At 37.6% G+C, this 18,080-nt stretch overlaps 2 protein-coding genes across 4 annotated transcripts; both read right to left on the minus strand.

Annotated features, from left to right (window-relative positions):
- Positions 1-1,432: 1,432 nt before the first annotated feature.
- Positions 1,433-3,453, minus strand: LOC113273633. Its single transcript, XM_026523285.1, has 4 exons — positions 3,323-3,453; positions 2,899-3,023; positions 2,511-2,626; positions 1,433-2,240 (listed from the first exon to the last, which is right to left on the minus strand). The coding sequence occupies exons 2-4, from the start codon at positions 3,004-3,006 to the stop codon at positions 1,739-1,741; spliced, it is 726 nt and encodes a 241-aa protein (XP_026379070.1). The 5' UTR covers positions 3,007-3,023; positions 3,323-3,453; the 3' UTR covers positions 1,433-1,738.
- A 2,566-nt stretch (positions 3,454-6,019) lies between these two features.
- LOC113274986 (meiosis-specific protein ASY1-like) lies at positions 6,020-11,313 on the minus strand. Of its 3 annotated transcripts, none has more exons than XM_026524409.1 (21): positions 11,212-11,313; positions 11,047-11,103; positions 10,556-10,652; positions 10,353-10,421; positions 10,153-10,245; positions 9,864-9,990; positions 9,665-9,734; positions 9,530-9,571; positions 8,943-9,071; positions 8,726-8,842; positions 8,564-8,612; positions 8,430-8,474; positions 8,200-8,324; positions 7,865-7,877; positions 7,692-7,768; positions 7,489-7,581; positions 7,188-7,338; positions 6,992-7,068; positions 6,738-6,902; positions 6,494-6,637; positions 6,020-6,301 (listed from the first exon to the last, which is right to left on the minus strand). In XM_026524409.1, exons 1-21 carry the CDS (start codon positions 11,212-11,214, stop codon positions 6,236-6,238), a joined length of 1,809 nt encoding a protein of 602 aa, XP_026380194.1. In that variant the 5' UTR covers positions 11,215-11,313; the 3' UTR covers positions 6,020-6,235. The 3 variants fall into 3 exon arrangements, with proteins under 3 accessions (XP_026380194.1, XP_026380193.1, XP_026380195.1); XM_026524408.1 differs by having other exon boundaries at positions 7,489-7,593; XM_026524410.1 differs by lacking the exon at positions 10,556-10,652 and having other exon boundaries at positions 7,489-7,593; positions 11,212-11,290.
- Positions 11,314-18,080: the final 6,767 nt, after the last annotated feature.

Consider the following 18,080-nt stretch of genomic DNA (forward strand, 5'->3'; position numbering starts at 1 on the left):
ATGAATGTCTTGAAACAGAAGGGGAAAAAACATAAAATATTCAACTAAGAACACAAGAAAGTAAACTATCATCTGACCTTAAATCAGCGAACTGCATCATCATACAGTATCTCAGATAGTTGCTCATTCCCAAAGATGTCCGCAGACATCATATTTTCTTCTGAACTGAGGTTAGCAAGGAATTCAGCAGCCTTGTTAAATATGCTTAGCTCAGATTTCACATTGAATGCGGTAATACCCCTATGGCGAACCATGTCGAGATCAATGATTATAGTTTTGGTGAGTGAACAGATCTTTTCGAGATCACACACGGCTTCCGGACGCAGAAGTCCTCTCACTAGGCGCTTTCCTATCTGATTAGACCACCTCGCTTTTCCATTCGGATGCCAAATGTGTCTCATAAAATTGCATAGATTAAAAGAAGGGACATGAATGGAAAATTGCGACAACTGATAAGCCAGAGCAATTCTTACCCCAAGTGCAACTCCATTCAACCTAGAATAGAATGTAGAGTCTGCATCAGAGAGGCATTTGGACCTAGCCACTATTGGGAGGAAGTGGGAATCACGTAAGATTGCCCCATAGCCTTTACCTGAGATACCACATATGTGAATAGATAATGCCCCCTTTTCAGATCCTATACGTGACCTAATAACATCATCAGGAAGATTCCAAACCTTTGACCTCTCGATTCAATCTATTTCTGAAATCATAGTAGGGTCATCAAAAACTCTCAGAGGATGATAACTTTCCATGTCAGGTACACGGTGCTGCTGATCATACGAAATCTCCTCTATTTTCAGCATATCAACATCGTAAGGAATTACAAAGCCGAGATCCTCCATGGTCAGGAACACTGTTACTGGTGGAAACCTGAATCTATCTAGTGTTGCTCTTATTATAGGCCTGCCTAAACCCTCTTTCAAGAAGTGGTGTTGTTTATTCTCAATTATTGTTGTAGACTCTTGCTGTTCTTGGGGATCTTTATTCTCGCTTATTGTTTTAGACTCTTGTTGATCTGGATGATCTTTACTCATGGTGCGTTGCCGATTCTTCTTCTTCTGGCTTCGTTTACCAGGGTTCCTCTGCTGTTGCACGACAGATTGCTTTTGAGGCTAGCTCTTGTTGTTCTGGATCAACTTGGCCCTGATCTCTACTTACGGTAACTAGCAGACCCTTTTCTTTCTGCTCACGTTTACCAAGTATGGACACAAGATCTACATAAAATACACCCATATAAATAAGATCTCACTCTGGGCTGCTGATTCCAACCGCCTTCCTCCACGCCGCCGTAAAGTAAAATGAAAATGGATCCTAAACTCAAATTTTTTTGGAAAGCTGAAATCTGATACATTCCATTTCATTTCAAAAAACAGTGCAGCAACTTTTCAATATTCTCACTCACATCTATGTTAACAAAAAGAACACCACATTTGAAGTTCAAATTTTCATGACATGGTCAGCTAAAACAGAGTAACATAATCAATTCACTTGAAACTTTCTGATGATAAAGTTAGTTTCCTATGGACACTTGAATTCAAACTTACATCGAGGTAACAATAGTTAAAGCACCTAAGGTTAAGTTAACGCATATCTTCATGTAAGTACTTTTATGGCGATATCATTTCAGCAAAATGGATTTTTGAGTCATCCAAAACTGCACAAAAAAACAAAAGCGATATCTTCTGTCCAAACACCTTTGTCGTCACTGGTTGACAAGTCGAACTTCCACAGTGAGTCAACCGAAACCAGGGGGGAACTCAGGATCATCATCGCTAATATAGCTTGGCTCCTTGCTATCTACTGACGACCCAAATCCAGGTGGAACACTTGGACCATTGTTAAATTGCGATGCATCATTTTCATGGTTGGGTTCTTCTTTCACTTTTACACCGTCTACAGCAAGTTGAGATACAACTGGCTGTGCCTCCTTGTTTTCAGCCTCACCGTTGTTTGATTGCGGATTGCACATATTGAACCCTGGAGGTCCTTCTGGTTCAATTTCAGACAAAATGTTTTCTCTTTCACTGGCAGAGATTGGAAGAGAATTCTGCTTCACAACTTCATTGCCACGACTTCTTGGGCCAACGGGAGAAGATGACTCATCCACTTCCTTCCCTTTAGGATTCATTAACCGGCTGTATACAGATTTAACAGTCTCCCTAATTTCATCTTCCAGTCCACCACGCGATCTAATAACACCCCAAAGAGCATCAGAAATCTGGGTCATCACAGTACTCCTGTCAATCAAAAGTAGACCAATTAGAACACAAAATCTCCCGGACTTTAGTTTGTTCGTTTGACAAAGAGGTGCCTCCAAGATCCAATATAACATTGAAATGTATACTCATTAAGTCATTCCGAGCACAAAAGCGCTGAAAACTAAAGAGATATCAGAGCATCACAAGCTTAGCCAATCTCATCAAAAACATTGAAATGTATACTCATTAAGTCATTCCGAGCACAAAAGCGCTGAAAACTAAAGAGATATCAGAGCATCACAAGCTTACCCAATCTCATCAAAAACAGCATCTGATAGTTGTCTAGGTTTTAACTTCTCAGCTCCTGGACGATTGAGTGTTGCTGATTGCTTCACAGCTGAAATAATGTTGTTACGTAACTCTTCCTGCAGCAATGAAGTCATAAATATGTATTCAACTATTTACAAACTAGACATAACCTGCTAGTTTTGAAGTGAAAACAACAAATTTAATTTAGCGAACCAAAAAACACAATAGACCCAACACAACAAAGACCTAGTAATTTGAGCTTGGGCGACACCAAAATCTACATCAATATAACCAAAGAGTTTTCCGGTTTCTTTCTTTTCGCCTACCAGACAAGATAATCAATATACAGTTCTAACAAAGATACATCATAACAAGAAACTTGACTCACATTTTCCTTGACCGTTCGGATGATCTTGACACGAATCTTATCAAAATCACCATCATCTTTGAGCTGTGAGATAACCTCGTCTGCACCAATCTTACGCTTGTTCGCCATTCACACTATTAGCCTACCTGTAAAATCAACAAACACCTCTCAGTCATCACTCCACCATCACAAAGAATTAAACACCCAAATTCGTAAAACTTCTCCAACACCTCAGCCAACCTCAATAACTATAATTTGTTAAAACCCTGGTTTTCTCAAATCATATACACTTAAACTATACCACATTCATCAGATTTCAAGAAACCTAACTAAAAACCAATACCATGCCAATTTAACCCTAATTTCAGGAAATCCAACTCTGAACAATGTATTGAAGAATCAATATATTAAACCTTAAAAGAGGTTTTGAAGAATGAAAGCTTACTTGGATGATGATGTTTAGCAACCCTTTCCTTCCATTAAGGTTCAGCCCTAGTTACTGACAGAAAGAGAAAAAGAACAGAAACGAAAAGGCCATAGACACAAAAGGCCTACGCTCTTTTAATTTGAGAGGAAAAATCAACATGGCTTAACATCCTGTTTGTTTGCAGCTGTCGGCATCTGGATCTGAGTCAACTTCTGATTCGGGCCGAGTCAGCAGTCAGACCGTTTGTTTTGCATTGAGTCAGATCTGACTCGATCTATGACTCAAACATAATTCCTGACTCGGACCCATTTGAGTCAGGTAACAAGATACCCCTGACTCACGGGACCAAACCACTGACTCACATTTTTTTGAGTCAGATGAATCAGATCTGACTCAAAACAAACATATCGAGTCAAATCCAGATGAGTCAGGTGATTTCACTCAGATCCAAACGACTCAGATGAGTCAGGAGTAAACAAACATAGTGTTTTTGTATCGATATAGAGACAAATAAATCTATATTATAAAAAGAAGTGTTGTGTGTGTAGCCTGATAAATCCGACCATCGATTTCATCATCCCACGGCGTGGATCGATTCGTTATATGTTATATATAGACGTCCGTCGGATTGTTGGGTTTCCTGATTTGACTATGCTTCCATAATACGATGTCTTGACCATTATATATCGGGAAAAAAATACCACGTTAACTACGTTTCCTAATAAAAATATGGGAGAGGGATATATTCAAATTTCCTTATCTGACTACGTTTTGAGAGATACTTACGTTTCATCTACAAGGGAAAACAAAAAAGGAAACCAATGCGAAAAATTTCGCAAATTTTTTTTTCAAAAAAAATCTAGACAGCCGTAGGACATTAGCACAATATCACAGTATCTATATATGTACTAGGTATCAAGTTAAACTAACTAAGTTATGGTAAGGTAAAGTAAGGAATTGGAGAAAGTTGTTGGGCAGGAGGCTTCACCCGGGTGCAACCTGGTGCTTCATTCTCTTCCTTTCGCAGCAAATTAAGACAAAGCAAAAAGAAAATGTTACCAAATAGACACGAACTCAAAAACACGAATAGCACCCCATGAAATCATCTCTTGCAAATTAAATACCCAATGACATAATTTAATTTGCAATTTAAAGAAAGCACGAGGAACAAGCATAAAACCTTGCCCAAAAACATAAAAAATGAACAGCCTAAAAGTTTGACTCGGTCAATCAGACCTTTGAGGATGCAAATGTACAAATTGCTGAATGGAGACAAAGTTGTACAACAAAATGGACAAACAAACTCGGTGTAGTTTACTAATATTCTATGTACAATTTTAGAATCATGTATAGAGATATTAGATTCACGCATATTATAAATTAGCCTTGAGACATATCCAAACATTGACTTTGGTCATTCTGCCTCTTGGACCGTTAGTTCGCGAATCCGTCTGTTGTATATATGACGGAGATTTTATTATTTTGGACGTTCGGGATTGATGCCACGATATAAGAATATATGACTTTGAAGTAATAATAAGGCTGTTATAAAAAGAAGTGATGTCTGTCTTGGGTAATAGACGGCCCTTGATTTCGGCAATCCGACGGCTGAGAAAGATAGTTGGTGAGATCTCTATCCATCCGTCCGTTTTAGACATATAATTTTGAGAGATATTTACGTCTGTTGGTTCGTGAGATGATCTTCTTTTAATATTTTGTTTTAGACGGCAGGGATTATGCCCCGGCCCGGTGCAAAACGAGACTCAACATTTCCTTATGTGACTCGAATCAACATTTCCTAATGCGTGTCGGTTTCCTTGAAAGTTTTCATGCACTAACTATAAATATCCTTTCTGATTTTACCAACAAAAAAAAAAAAAATTAATTTGAAGACTCTATAGATTTTACCTAATCGCGGCTAATTTTAATGCGGATATCATATTTGCCTTTAAATTTTCTAATCCACGGCCGGGGACGTAGGCCCCGACCCCTTCCGGCTACTATGACCCGCCTAATTGAACACGCTATTGTGACCCGACTAACTAACACAGATTAATATGACACGACCAACTAAATATCAGGACAGTTGTGGTATTGACCGGACTAACTAAATATACTCCCGACTATCATAGATGGACTAAAATATGGGAAGACACTGGCCGACCGACCAAACAATAAACAGAACTCTAAAAGGTTGAGCCCCATCCGTAGGCCGGGGTGATACCTAGTAGTATAAGATGTCCTCTAAGGGTATTTTAGTCATTTAGTTTTCCCCAACGGTTCATTCCCGGCGAATCCGGGATCAAATGGTGTTGCACCTCTTTAAGCGAGATAGGAGTAGGACATCAAAAAAGCTCAAGGTTGAAAGGAAGGTTTTGAAGAGAATATATGGGCGCCTGAAAGAAAAGTCAGTTTTATAGACAACAGACTTCTCTGGGATGATACGTGAAAAACAACAACCACACAGAATCAGAATTATCCGAAAATAACATCAAATTCAGAGTTTCTGACTAGTGAAATAGACAACGCTTCCAGCCAAGCTTCGTTTCGAACTCTAGATCATTAAGATACAATTGAAATGCTACGTATCTAGAGACAACCATTTTAAAAAAATACGCAGCTATTACAAGTTCAGCTACAAATGGGTGCCGCTTGTCTAGCTGATTTTGTAAGCTGAAACCAACCCTGAGGTTTCAAACAGATTTACATCTTCACTTACGAAGCGGCCAAACATTTCATTTACTTAAACAGGCAATTATATAGAGATATGTAATGTATGTATTACATTAACAATAAAGGTTCTGAAACTGTAACTGTAAGAAGTACTAGTAATACCCATCGTCTAATAAGCAGATAAACAACTTAGTTATCAGGTCATTTTTATTCACCAGAACTTTATGTGCTATTCCTCTTTTTGATTTCAATAATCTATTACTCCAATGCGCCACCACCTTGAGATTTCTGACGCTTCATGTTTTGATGGATGGGCTCTTTCACCTGCAACCACCATCACAACTGAATAAGTATGATTATAGATATGAAACAGAAAAAAAGAATCAGGCTTAATATGATTTTAATTAGTTAACACAATTGTCTAGTAAAGACCTTACAAGTTAAAACCAGGGAATTTAAGTTGGAAAGTAATATGCGAAACAACGAGGATTTATTAGATTAGGATAGAATATATACCGTGCTAGTTTTCCTGGAGCGCTTTTCCTGACTGGGACGACTACAGAAGGTATCATCACCCTCAGGACAGTTAGTGAATCCTCTCCCATCCACACCATTTCGCTTATCGCTCCCTGGTATACCACTCTCCCTTGACACTGCAGGCTGCATATCAAAACATAGGACACAAAGTTAGAAAGGGGTTTGTACTAGAAGAGCTATAATATATAATCAAAACAGGTAGCAGGCAGAGAAGGAGTTAAACCTCATTTCTGCGAATGGGTGTGTTGTTTCCAAGTTGCTCCTGAATTCTAGACGATCCATTCTGCTGAGTATCAACTGATCTTTCTCGAGTTCTAGTAAGATCCGAACCAACAGAGTGGAGACCACCGCAGGTTGATATGTTTTGAGGTTCACTTATCTCCATTGCCTGTTTAATTCAAGATAATACGTTATGAAATGTCTAATTCAACCACAGAATCAGGAACAAAGCAAAATCGTAATTTGACTTATTATTACCGATAACTTGATCTCCAAAACATTCTTGACCTCAAGTAGCTTCTTGTCAGTCAATTCAGATCGAATGACACGTTTACCTGGGGGAAAGTATATACGATTATCATAGTGAAACTTGCATTCTCAGTACTCAACTTTACAGTTACATGCTTTATTGAGAAAACTGAGTAATCCTGGTTCAAGAAGTTGATTATGTTACCTAATCTTGGTTTGCTCTTGGCTTCCACATATCCATCACAAGCCATCTTATCGAGCAGTTTACGCACAGTTGCCTGATTTGCCTCTCCTTCCAGCTTACTTTGAAGTTTAGATATTGTAACATAATCCAGTGGAAGGACATGATACAGAGACTACATTTAAAACACAATAAGATTAGACATCACAGTAGGAGGAGTAAGGGGGATGGCTTGGGTTTTAAACTATGCCTTATCTAACTTGATAGATAAACTACTAAGTTACTATGATGAGGTACCTTTGATTTACACAGAAAGCCAACTCACCTTCAAGTACAAGTAGTCTTCATCATTCCCTCGCTGAACTTTCTCATCAACTTGGTTTACTTGTACATCCATCTCTTCCTTCACAACAATTGCCTGATTGGGTTTCTGAGGTAGTTTGGTTAGTGATAACATAAGCTTTAGACAATGATGAAGACCATGACAATAAGACATTGGAAACAATGATGAACTGAAAGAGAATTAACCTTCATCTTGCTGATGGAGTAAGAATCCTTTCCTGTTCTTGACAGTATGTTTTGGTTTACAAGTTTATCCATGATTTCTGAGGAAATAAAAAGAATTAATGTTCTGAAATTGAAAGAAAACTGCTTTCTGCCAATGCTTCAACTGTACATACGGATTCTAGTTCTTTGCTCACCTTCAGTCAGAGCCTGCAAAACGAGAACAAGTTGAAACCCTTAAATTAGTCCTTTACACCAAATTACTGGAGAATCAGACAGAGATTAACATTGCCTAATCACCGGAACAATCCCACTTAGGAAAGTGTTCATTTACGGCTCTGTTATGGTACTAGGAATCAAGATCGTTAAATATGACTGAGATTTGCTACAATTGTCAAAGTTGTGGCTAAAGGTGCCACAACTTTGGCTTGCTCACTGCAAATCTGACTCCATAAAGTCACTTGGATGAACATCACATTTTCTAACTTAACAACCACATACTGCACTTGGATGAGTTGATTGTACTACTTACCACAGATATATCCGGGAAGCTAGAGAGAACATCAGTCAGTTCAACATTGTCAATGTGGCGAGAGCTAATCCAGTCTCTTACACGTGTTAACTGATGTTCATCCTCTTCTGCATCCTGTGTATCATCTGTAATAGATTTAAACCATTAAATCAAGGTGAATTTTGACTAAAGTTATGCCACTGTAACTATATTAGGCCTTGGCTGTTAGTCATTCAAAACATCTAACCTACCTTCATGATCCGTCATGCAATTGTTTTCACGTGATCGAGCTTTATCTGTCATCACAAGTATTAGGTTTTAAAGTGGCGAAAATGAAATGGAAGAGGACAGGGATGAGGAAAAGGCTGAAATGTGAGATAATTACCTAGAGGAGCTACAATGTACCGGTCGTCGTCATTTGCTGAATGGCTCATCTGACAAAACATTTCAGAGTTTTTCAAATTCTATTCTCGAGCTTCAACCATGTTTCCCAACAGAATGAAAATAGAGGCTGTAACATGACAAATAAGTTGCGCTATAAGTGTACCTCGCTATCTGAATCTGAAGGATCAGTTGTTGGCGTTGAATCAACACCCAAGCTGATTTCCTCATCATCTTCCATGTCACTGTTTTCATCTTGACATGGATCTAGGATGCTTTTGACCTGCACAGTTTCAAACTTGGTTACTCATATTGAACTTGAAAGATCAAAAAAAACTAAACCTCAGATTTCACTCATGCACAATTCGGTGTTACCAATTTACCTTGAGAGCTAATACGAAATGTTTGCTGTTAACATTTCCGATTTCCATTTTGAGAGGGTTCTTCAACCATGGATGGTTAGCTTCTTGTTCTGAGCAGCCTCTGAAGAATGGAGGCTCATAGTCAATAGGCTGCAGGTTTTCCAAAATATAACTCGAACATTAGAGCAGTATTTCCATTCAAGATTCAAAGTATTTACAAACTCTTAATTTAGTAAACAAGTATATTAACAGTACAAATACTTTTGTTCATGCATCCAAGACCCCTGGGGACAGACTCGGGATGAGAAGACAATACATATAAGAGTTGGACGAAGATAATCAAGGGGAATTCAGTTTCAGAAGGCATCTGTAAAATTTTAGTTACAGCAGAACATAGATAATCTAGCCCATGTTTAATCTACCACACTTTTGTGCAGTTGTTTGCATATATTAGGCCATAAATCGTGTAATTTTACTTCAGATGGACACTGATCACTGGTAGGGTTCTACAATGGTGCAAATACGGACTAGAAGCATTTAGACAAAACCAGGTAAAAGACAAACAAAAACAATCAATAGCAGATCTAAACAAGGCCAAAGAAACTCACAGTGACATCCTCATAGTAAAGAAGCTTCATCAAAATTGTACGCTGAAACAAATAAAAAAAATGAACTTATAGACATGCAACTTATTTGATCACCTAATAACACTTCCATATGAAGATCTTAATGAACTTGTCTACCTCTTCTGGCATACGGTCGAGTGTTCGCATTAATTGAACCAGAGTTCGGACCATTTTACAAGCAGAACTCCTGCCAAAACCAAGTAAAAAGTGTTTAAACACAGTCAGGCAGTCAAGCAAACTTATCCACTGGATTTCAAACCACAAAGAGCAAAAAACAAAACTAAAATCTAACAACCTCGAATGCTCACTATTATACCTCATTTGGTTTGGTGTAATGTCTGTATTGCCATTAGACTTGAATGTTGCTCCTTTTTTCTTATTTCCAGTATGACTTATGTTCATCATCACCTCTTCACTGTCAGAATTTGAATAGCTAAATGAAACTGCACAACACAATCCATTCATGTATGAGTACAAACTTCAATTATCAATCTCCATCCAGAATTCAAAGCTACTTTAAGAGTACACAAAGTAAAATCCAACTCCAACTTATCGGTGACAAAATCTAGCTTATCAAATGCAAGAAGAGGCGAGATTTAACATACAAGCATATTCTTCTATCATAGGTCCATCAATAGCTTCAGATATGCAGAACAGAAGTGTCTTAAGGTATTTCTTCTGTAATGCATCATAAACACCTGAAAAACCACCACCACAACAACAAAAATCCAATTTTAGGTAATCTTGCTTGCAATTAAGGTATTTGTACAAATCTCTTGTGTGTGCTCTATGTGAGACCTAATACCTTTTTCCATCCAGTCAATAAGTCTTCTGGATTCAGCATCCATAGGCATGAGCTTCTTGATCTTCATCTCTATTACAAATCACAGTAACTAAGTTCATCACATACATGTAAAAGACAAATTCAAATAGAAATAAAATACTAAAAATTATTTGCAAAGAAATTCTGAGAGTTTGAAGTAGATCCGACAAGAAGCTTTAATTTACCTAAAGCAGGAACTGATTTATCATTGAAGTAATTTTCAGGGAAAAGCCCTCTGATGTAGCTGATGTTGAATATCGCAATACGAAGCAGGTTTCTCGTCTATTTAGGTCGATTCAAATCAAAATTAATAAACAACAACAAAAATACACCCTAAAGTATCTAATAAACAAGGAATTTGAGCGGAAAACCTATACAAAATTGTATATCTTAGAATCAACAAAGCAATTCTTCATAGATTTCTATTTGATTTCACGGAAACCTACCTAGATCTGATAATATAAAATTCGAATGATAATATCTTAAACATCGTAGGAAAAAAACACCGATTCAAGATCTTTAATCTTGATCTAAAATAATACTTAGGAAAAACAAAAAGGGAACATATAATCATGTTTTCACAACGATTTCAGCTAGAAAAACTTCCTTCTGATAAATTAGTTCAAAGACCTATGAACTTAGTTCAAAGAAACAAAGATAAATCGCAAAATATTACCAGTAATAGAGAATCCTGTTCTGTAATTTCTGCTTCCTTGAGTTTCTGTGCTACAACCTAAATCAAAAAAGTAGATCGGAGATCGAATTAGCAGACCGATGAAGAAGAAGAAGAACTGAACGAAGATGAAGAAAAAACACAGAAGAAAAGTTTCTAGAGTTTCACCATTTTTGCGTAATGAGGATGAAATTCAAAATTTGAAATCTGAATTGAGTAGAGAGAGAAATGGCGGGATAAAGCTGAGAGAAAGTGTTGCTTCACTGTTATTTATAGACGAAAGCAAGGTGAAAATGAAAATTTCGTGAATCAGTCGGTATTGTAGGTTGAGAATACACGTGGCACTCACTCGAGTGAAGATTGGGAGATCAGGAGTTGGGACCTTGGAGTTTGCCAGCTCAGCTGATCAAGTAAGCTTCCATTCGTAGGTTCAAGAAGCAGGATTTGATGGAAAGGCAACGAGGCATACCGGACCCGCCTCCACAGGCGTCAATGAGTGAAAGTGCAAGTTTAATCGGTTGTTTGGATACCAGAGGTATTTTCCAAAACTAGAAGGCAGAAGCAAAATGTTTTCGCTTCATAAAATATTAACTTTTCTAGGTTTAGAAGTCATTTTGAAATAGTATACCTCGTATTTTTAGGGGTCACTCAAAAGGATTTAGGGGCCAACAATAAAACAAAAAAGGTCACCCAAAGGAAAAATGTAGCCAGTCCTTATCTCGCGTAATTCGTAATGGCGAAATTACCCTTATATATTCGGAGGATATGATAACATTGTTATCCTCCGATTGTAATCGGAAGCCAAAATATTACCCAGACTTCCGATTGTAGTCGGTGCAGTATTAGAATAATTTCTGTTTCATTTTTTCCATTTCTTTTTCATTTTTGAGTTGTTAGAGTTATAGAGAAGAATGTGAAGGAAAAAAGGGAAAACCCATTTTATCACTACAAAAATGGATGGATATGAAGAAGAAGGTGAGAATCATGGCGAAGAACAAAATGTTGAGGGTTCACGACCGTTTAGAGAAGACAATTTGGGGTATATGTTGAATGATCCAAACTTTTGTGGAGAGGAAAACCTAGACGACCCTTTCATGGAAGAAAATGGAGAATCGCCTGATATTTAAGCTAACGATGCATGTAAAACACAAGCATTGTGTTAAGAAACTCAAATGCTCGATTTGCATGCGTTTATGTGCTTTTGTAAACAAGAAAAACCGATTATTGCATGCATTGAATGCCATGAACTACCCAGATTCGGTAGATAATTTCTCGAATAAACTTACGAATATAACACACTGAGTACCAAATATGTATATTCGGTAGTTCCAAGATAGTAGTTTACTGCCGAATATGAGAAAAAAACCCAAACTGGTTTTCCAAAAAAATCTACATTCAGTAGTTAGGTAGAGTTATTTACCTCCGAATGGCCCCAAAAACGAATTCCTCAAAAAATTTCAAAACTCAGTATTCTTATCCTTTACAATCGGTAATAGTTTAACATTATTTGACTGCCGAATATAACAATGGCCTCAAAATAAAATTTCCGAAAACTTTAAAATCAGATGTTTATCGATTAAAGTTATCTCCCGGTTATTTATATTCGGCTGTTGTACTATAAATTTTAGATTCCGATTATATCATTTTTTGCACTCAGTAAACTGTGTACATTCATTTGCATAAATCGGGTGTTTTGGGTAACCGATAGGATTCCGAATATAGTATATTCGGGAGTTTTACTTATTTAATAACCTCCGATTATTGTATAATAATTTGTTGCTTTCATATGCAGGCCGTTGAAGAGTTTGTTGATGATTTCTATTTGAGGCCCGACACTTCCCTATACTATGCAAACGATTTGGTATACTCATTACTACCTTTTTTTTTTCTTCAAAATTTATATGTTAAATGGTTATGCTTATTAGATTTGTTTTGTTTTATGCACGTTTAGACATTTGGAAGTAAGAAGGAGGCAAAGGAATGGCTTATGAACAAGGCAAAAGATAACATGTGCGTGGTAGTTCAAAATAATCATGTTAGTGACACTCGATTTGAAATGATTTGTGAGCGAGGTGGGACGCGAAAGAGTCACGAGGGAAACAATAGTAAGTACATACGGAAGACGAATAGGAAATACCGAAGCAATACCAAGAAGATAGGATGCCCATTTAAGATTGTCTTCTATAAGCCCGATGGTATTAAAGGTAAAGAGTATAAAATGTATAAAGTTGATAACGGTTGTCACAACCATGATGATCCGTTGGATTTAATTGGACATGTAATGGTTTCCAAGTTAAAACCACATCAAATGCAGACGGTGAGGTCTATGCGGATCCAAAAAGCGAGTGCGATCTTAAGTAAAATAAAGGCGGACGACCCCGACAACTTGTCTTCTTTGTATACAATTAAGTCGGCCCTAGCTACGATCAAAAGGACTGAATGGGATGGTAGAACGGTCATGCAACAATCGGAGTGGTTAGCGGAGTTACACGGCTACACCTTGAGAAGGGAAGAAAAGGATGGATATGGTATAGTGGTTCGTATTTTCTTGGCACATCCCGAAATGATCCAATTGGCTCAATGCTTTCATCAAATTTTGTTGATAGATGCTACTTATAAGACAAAAAGTATAACATGCCGTTGTTGAACATTGCTTGCCATACTTCGGACAAAAACACGTTTACGATTGCATGGGGTTTAATGGATCATGAGAACAATGTGAGTTTCATTTGGATGTTGGAGACGTTGAGGTCCATTTATAACGGTGATAATTTTCCAAGGGTTATTGTAACGGATAACGATCAAGCCTTAATGCATGAAATAGCGGTAGTGTTTCCGGAAGCCCAAAACTTGCAATGTACGTGGCACATTCAATGCAATCTCAAAACCAATAGCCATCATCATTTCCAAGCTAAAAGACCAAGGAAGGGTACCAAGAGGTCAAAGGAAGAGGATGAGCGCATTAGTAAATTAACCGTGGAAGAACGTAAGGAAGATGATAGGCTATTTGAAGAAAAGTGGAAGGAGGATGGAATTATTTGGAAAATGTTCATGAAAGCATGGGACAAAATCGTTTGGTCGATGACCGAGGAAATAATCGGTAGAACTCTTAAATATCTGTCTACCGATTTGGCGGGTATTTCGAGGCACGGCTATAATTTTTTTTTGAAACTATGTAATCAGAACAACAGTATTATAACACTTCAATCCGATTAATCATATTCGGGAATTCCATATTTTATCAAACCGCCGATTAATATTAAAAATTTGAATTTACAGCACTCAAACATCACATGTTATTCTTTTTTCCCAGTCCGAGATGCAACAATCAACGCGGCTTCGAAATGTAGAAACGACTCTCCTCTCCACTTGGAATAAGCATCTTGTGCCGCAAACCTGTCGTCTCTGTGCCTAGCAAGAATACGGTTGTACTCGGTGCAGAATTTTATAACATGGTGCACCCTTGAAGAAACATGGGATGGTTCATAATTGTGGCGTGGCTTCTTGTACTTACCAACAAAAGGACCCAATGAAACGTTAATCCAAAATATACGATCGTCATGCTGTTCTTTGGGTAGATCTTTCACAATGTAATAATTTTTTATCCATTCGGTCTCTTCTTCAACTTGTTTCAATCTTTCTCTATGATGGAATTGTTCTTCACCTCGCTTCTTAGCCTTGATTTCCTCTTCCTCCTCCTTCGTTGTCACTAACGATGGTTTAATTTTTTTTGGGTTGTTTGTTCCTTTTTTGTATTTCTTCTTCCATTGCTGCAATTGATGTAGTTGTTCGCTTGCATCTTCGAAGTATGTTGTCGATTGATGATGGACTTTCCATTGAAAAGGTTTTTCATTCTGATTTTTTACTCAATAATAACTGAGAGGGGTACCCTCCTTATATAGATTAGAGTTCCACCGGCTATAATTTTTGAAAATATGGCCGTTGAGGTTTCGTATCAATGATGCACTACAATCGGTTGCTAACGATACACGTATTCCCTCCGAATAAGACATTCGGTAGCGAACTTAAATTTTTATCTACCGATTAGGTTGGTATTTCTAAACACGACTATATTATTCGGAGGATAATTTTTTTTGTAAAGTCCCGAATGTACGATGGCCCAAAAATCAGAATTTGGGAAAAACTGATACTTTTCAAATTTTGAACTTGAAATAATCGGAAGTTAACTAGTTACCAAAACTTCCGAATATGGGTTGTCTAACCTTCTATATTGGCCCTTGGAACCACCTAGAGCCATGGCATGGTTTGTTTTGAACTTGTAATATTCGGAGGATAATTTTTTTGTAAAGTCCCGAATGTACGATGGCCCAAAAATCAGAATTTGGGAAAAACTGATACTTTTCAAATTTTGAACTTGAAATAATCGGAAGTTAACTAGTTACCAAAACTTCCGAATATGGGCTGTCTAACCTTCTATATTGGCCCTTGGAACCACCTAGAGCCATGGCATGGTTTGTTTTGAACTTGTAATATTCGGAGGATAATTTTTTTTGTAAAGTCCCGAATGTACGATGGCCCAAAAATCAGAATTTGGGAAAAACTGATACTTTTCAAATTTTGAACTTGAAATAATCGGAAGTTAACTAGTTACCAAAACTTCCGAATATGGGTGTCTAACCTTCTATATTGGCCCTTGGAACCACCTAGAGCCATGGCATGGTTTGTTTTGAACTTGTAATATTCGGAGGATAATTTTTTTGTAAAGTCCGAATGTACGATGGCCCAAAAATCAGAATTTGGGAAAAACTGATACTTTTCAAATTTTGAACTTGAAATAATCGGAAGTTAACTAGTTACCAAAACTTCCGAATATGGGCTGTCTAACCTTCTATATTGGCCCTTGGAACCACCTAGAGCCATGGCATGGTTTGTTTTGAACTTGTAATATTCGGAGGATAATTTTTTTTGTAAAGTCCCGAATGTACGATGGCCCAAAAATCAGAATTTGGAAAAACTGATACTTTTCAAATTTTGAACTTGAAATAATCGGAAGTTAACTTAGTTACCAAAACTTCCGAATATGGGCTGTCTAACCTTCTATATTGGCCCTTGGAACCACCTAGAGCCATGGCATGGTTTGTTTTGAACTTGTAATATTCGGAGGATAATTTTTTTTGTAAAGTCCCGAATGTACGATGGCCCAAAAATCAGAATTTGGGAAAAACTGATACTTTTCAAATTTTGAACTTGAAATAATCGGAAGTTAACTTAGTTACCAAAACTTCGAATGTACCACACAAATCATTGTCATTTGAACTTGTCTAACTTAGTTACCCAAACTTCCGAATGTACAACACAAATCATTGTCATTTATCTGCTCTCTTTACTTTACGACCGTGACTACCTCCCAGTCCTGCACGACCACGGGTTTGAGCACCTTCAGTTGGAGCAGCTTCAGCGCTCGATGAAGCTCGAGTTCTTTTACCCGTCTTTGATACTGCCACCTTGGGCTGATGCCTCTTCGTGACTTTCTCCCCAAACTGGGCAGCATAATCTTCGTTATCCATATTATCAACTAGATCTCTAGCCTCTTTGATCTTCTCAGCTGGCATGGGATCTCCGCTCTTCAGGCATGCAGTTAACATTTTGGAAACACGCTTGAACCTATTCACCTGTTTTTTATACGTAATGACATAACATCAAACGGTAATTACCTAAGATTTATAGGAATAATATAAAATGAACAAAAATATAAGAACACGCACCATCTATCATAACCAGCTGGTTTGTCTTTGATGATACAATTATAACTTGAACCCGCCGCAGTAGTGTTGGATTTGATTTCACGGATAACCAAAGGATGTGATACCTTGTTATACCAACTCATATAGTCTGGAGAATTTTCATCACCTCGGGTGGTTCGTCTACCAGTGTCGATAATGAAGTCATTCCTCTTATCCCAGTTATCAAGAACAGTAGGTGGGCCTGTGTGAACAATCGTGAGATTATCACCACTAGAAGAGCACAACTCCAACTCCAATTTGTAGTAATCCCCCATTTTCTCCACAGGTTGATGTTGTATATACCCGTGTTGTCGCATCACCCTAGAGGGGTTATACATCACATATCCTGTGGGGTGCCACAATGGTCCAAAATAAAGGGACAAGTCCGACCGAACATTTATATGCCCACTGGCTCGATCTTCCTTGTATGGATCAAAGCATACGTCCGAGGCCTTCAATTGGTCCAAAATCTCCTCATGCGAATCAACTGCTGCTCTTTTGTCCTAGAACGGTTGTCTTCAAATGTATACTTTGTTCCTCTAGGAGTACCTTTGCACCACCCCGGGTTCTCTCCGGCCAACTTCAGGATAGGGAAGTGGTCATAGATCCATGCCTATATACATAAGAAACCAAGTTTAGTAAATAGATTGTGTATATTCGGTAGTAATTTCCAAACATTATTTCCGATTATATATAATCGGAAATAAAACTGAGTACCTATCCACCGAATAACCAACATTCGGAAAAGAGATGGATCATTTCCTACCGAATATGCGTCATTTGGAGTTCAGTAACCTATAGTTTTTCTGGCCTGTATATTCGGTTCTAATATCAAATGAATATTTCCGATTATATATAATCGGAAACAAAAAAAGTACCTAGCCACCGAATAACCAACATTCGGAAAAAGAGATGGATCATTTCCTACCGAATATGCGTCATTTGGAGTTCAGTAACCTATAGTTTTTCTGGCCTGTATATTCGGTTCTAATATCAAATGAATATTTCCGATTATAATAATCGGAAATAAAACTGAGTACCTATCCACCGAATAACCAACATTCGGAAAAGAGATGGATCATTTCCTACCGAATATGCGTCATTTGGAGTTCAGTAACCTATAGTTTTTCTGGCATGTTTATTCGGTGCTAATATCAAAAGAATATTTCCGAATACATATAATCGGAAACAAAAATAAGTACCTAGCCACCGAATAACCAACATTCGGAAAAAGAGATGGATCATTGCCTACCGAATATGCGTCATTTGGAGTTATGAATATGCATCATATGT

The sequence above is a fragment of the Papaver somniferum genome, chromosome 4, assembly GCF_003573695.1.
Source record: "Papaver somniferum cultivar HN1 chromosome 4, ASM357369v1, whole genome shotgun sequence".
In the NCBI taxonomy this organism is placed as follows: domain Eukaryota; kingdom Viridiplantae; phylum Streptophyta; class Magnoliopsida; order Ranunculales; family Papaveraceae; genus Papaver; species Papaver somniferum.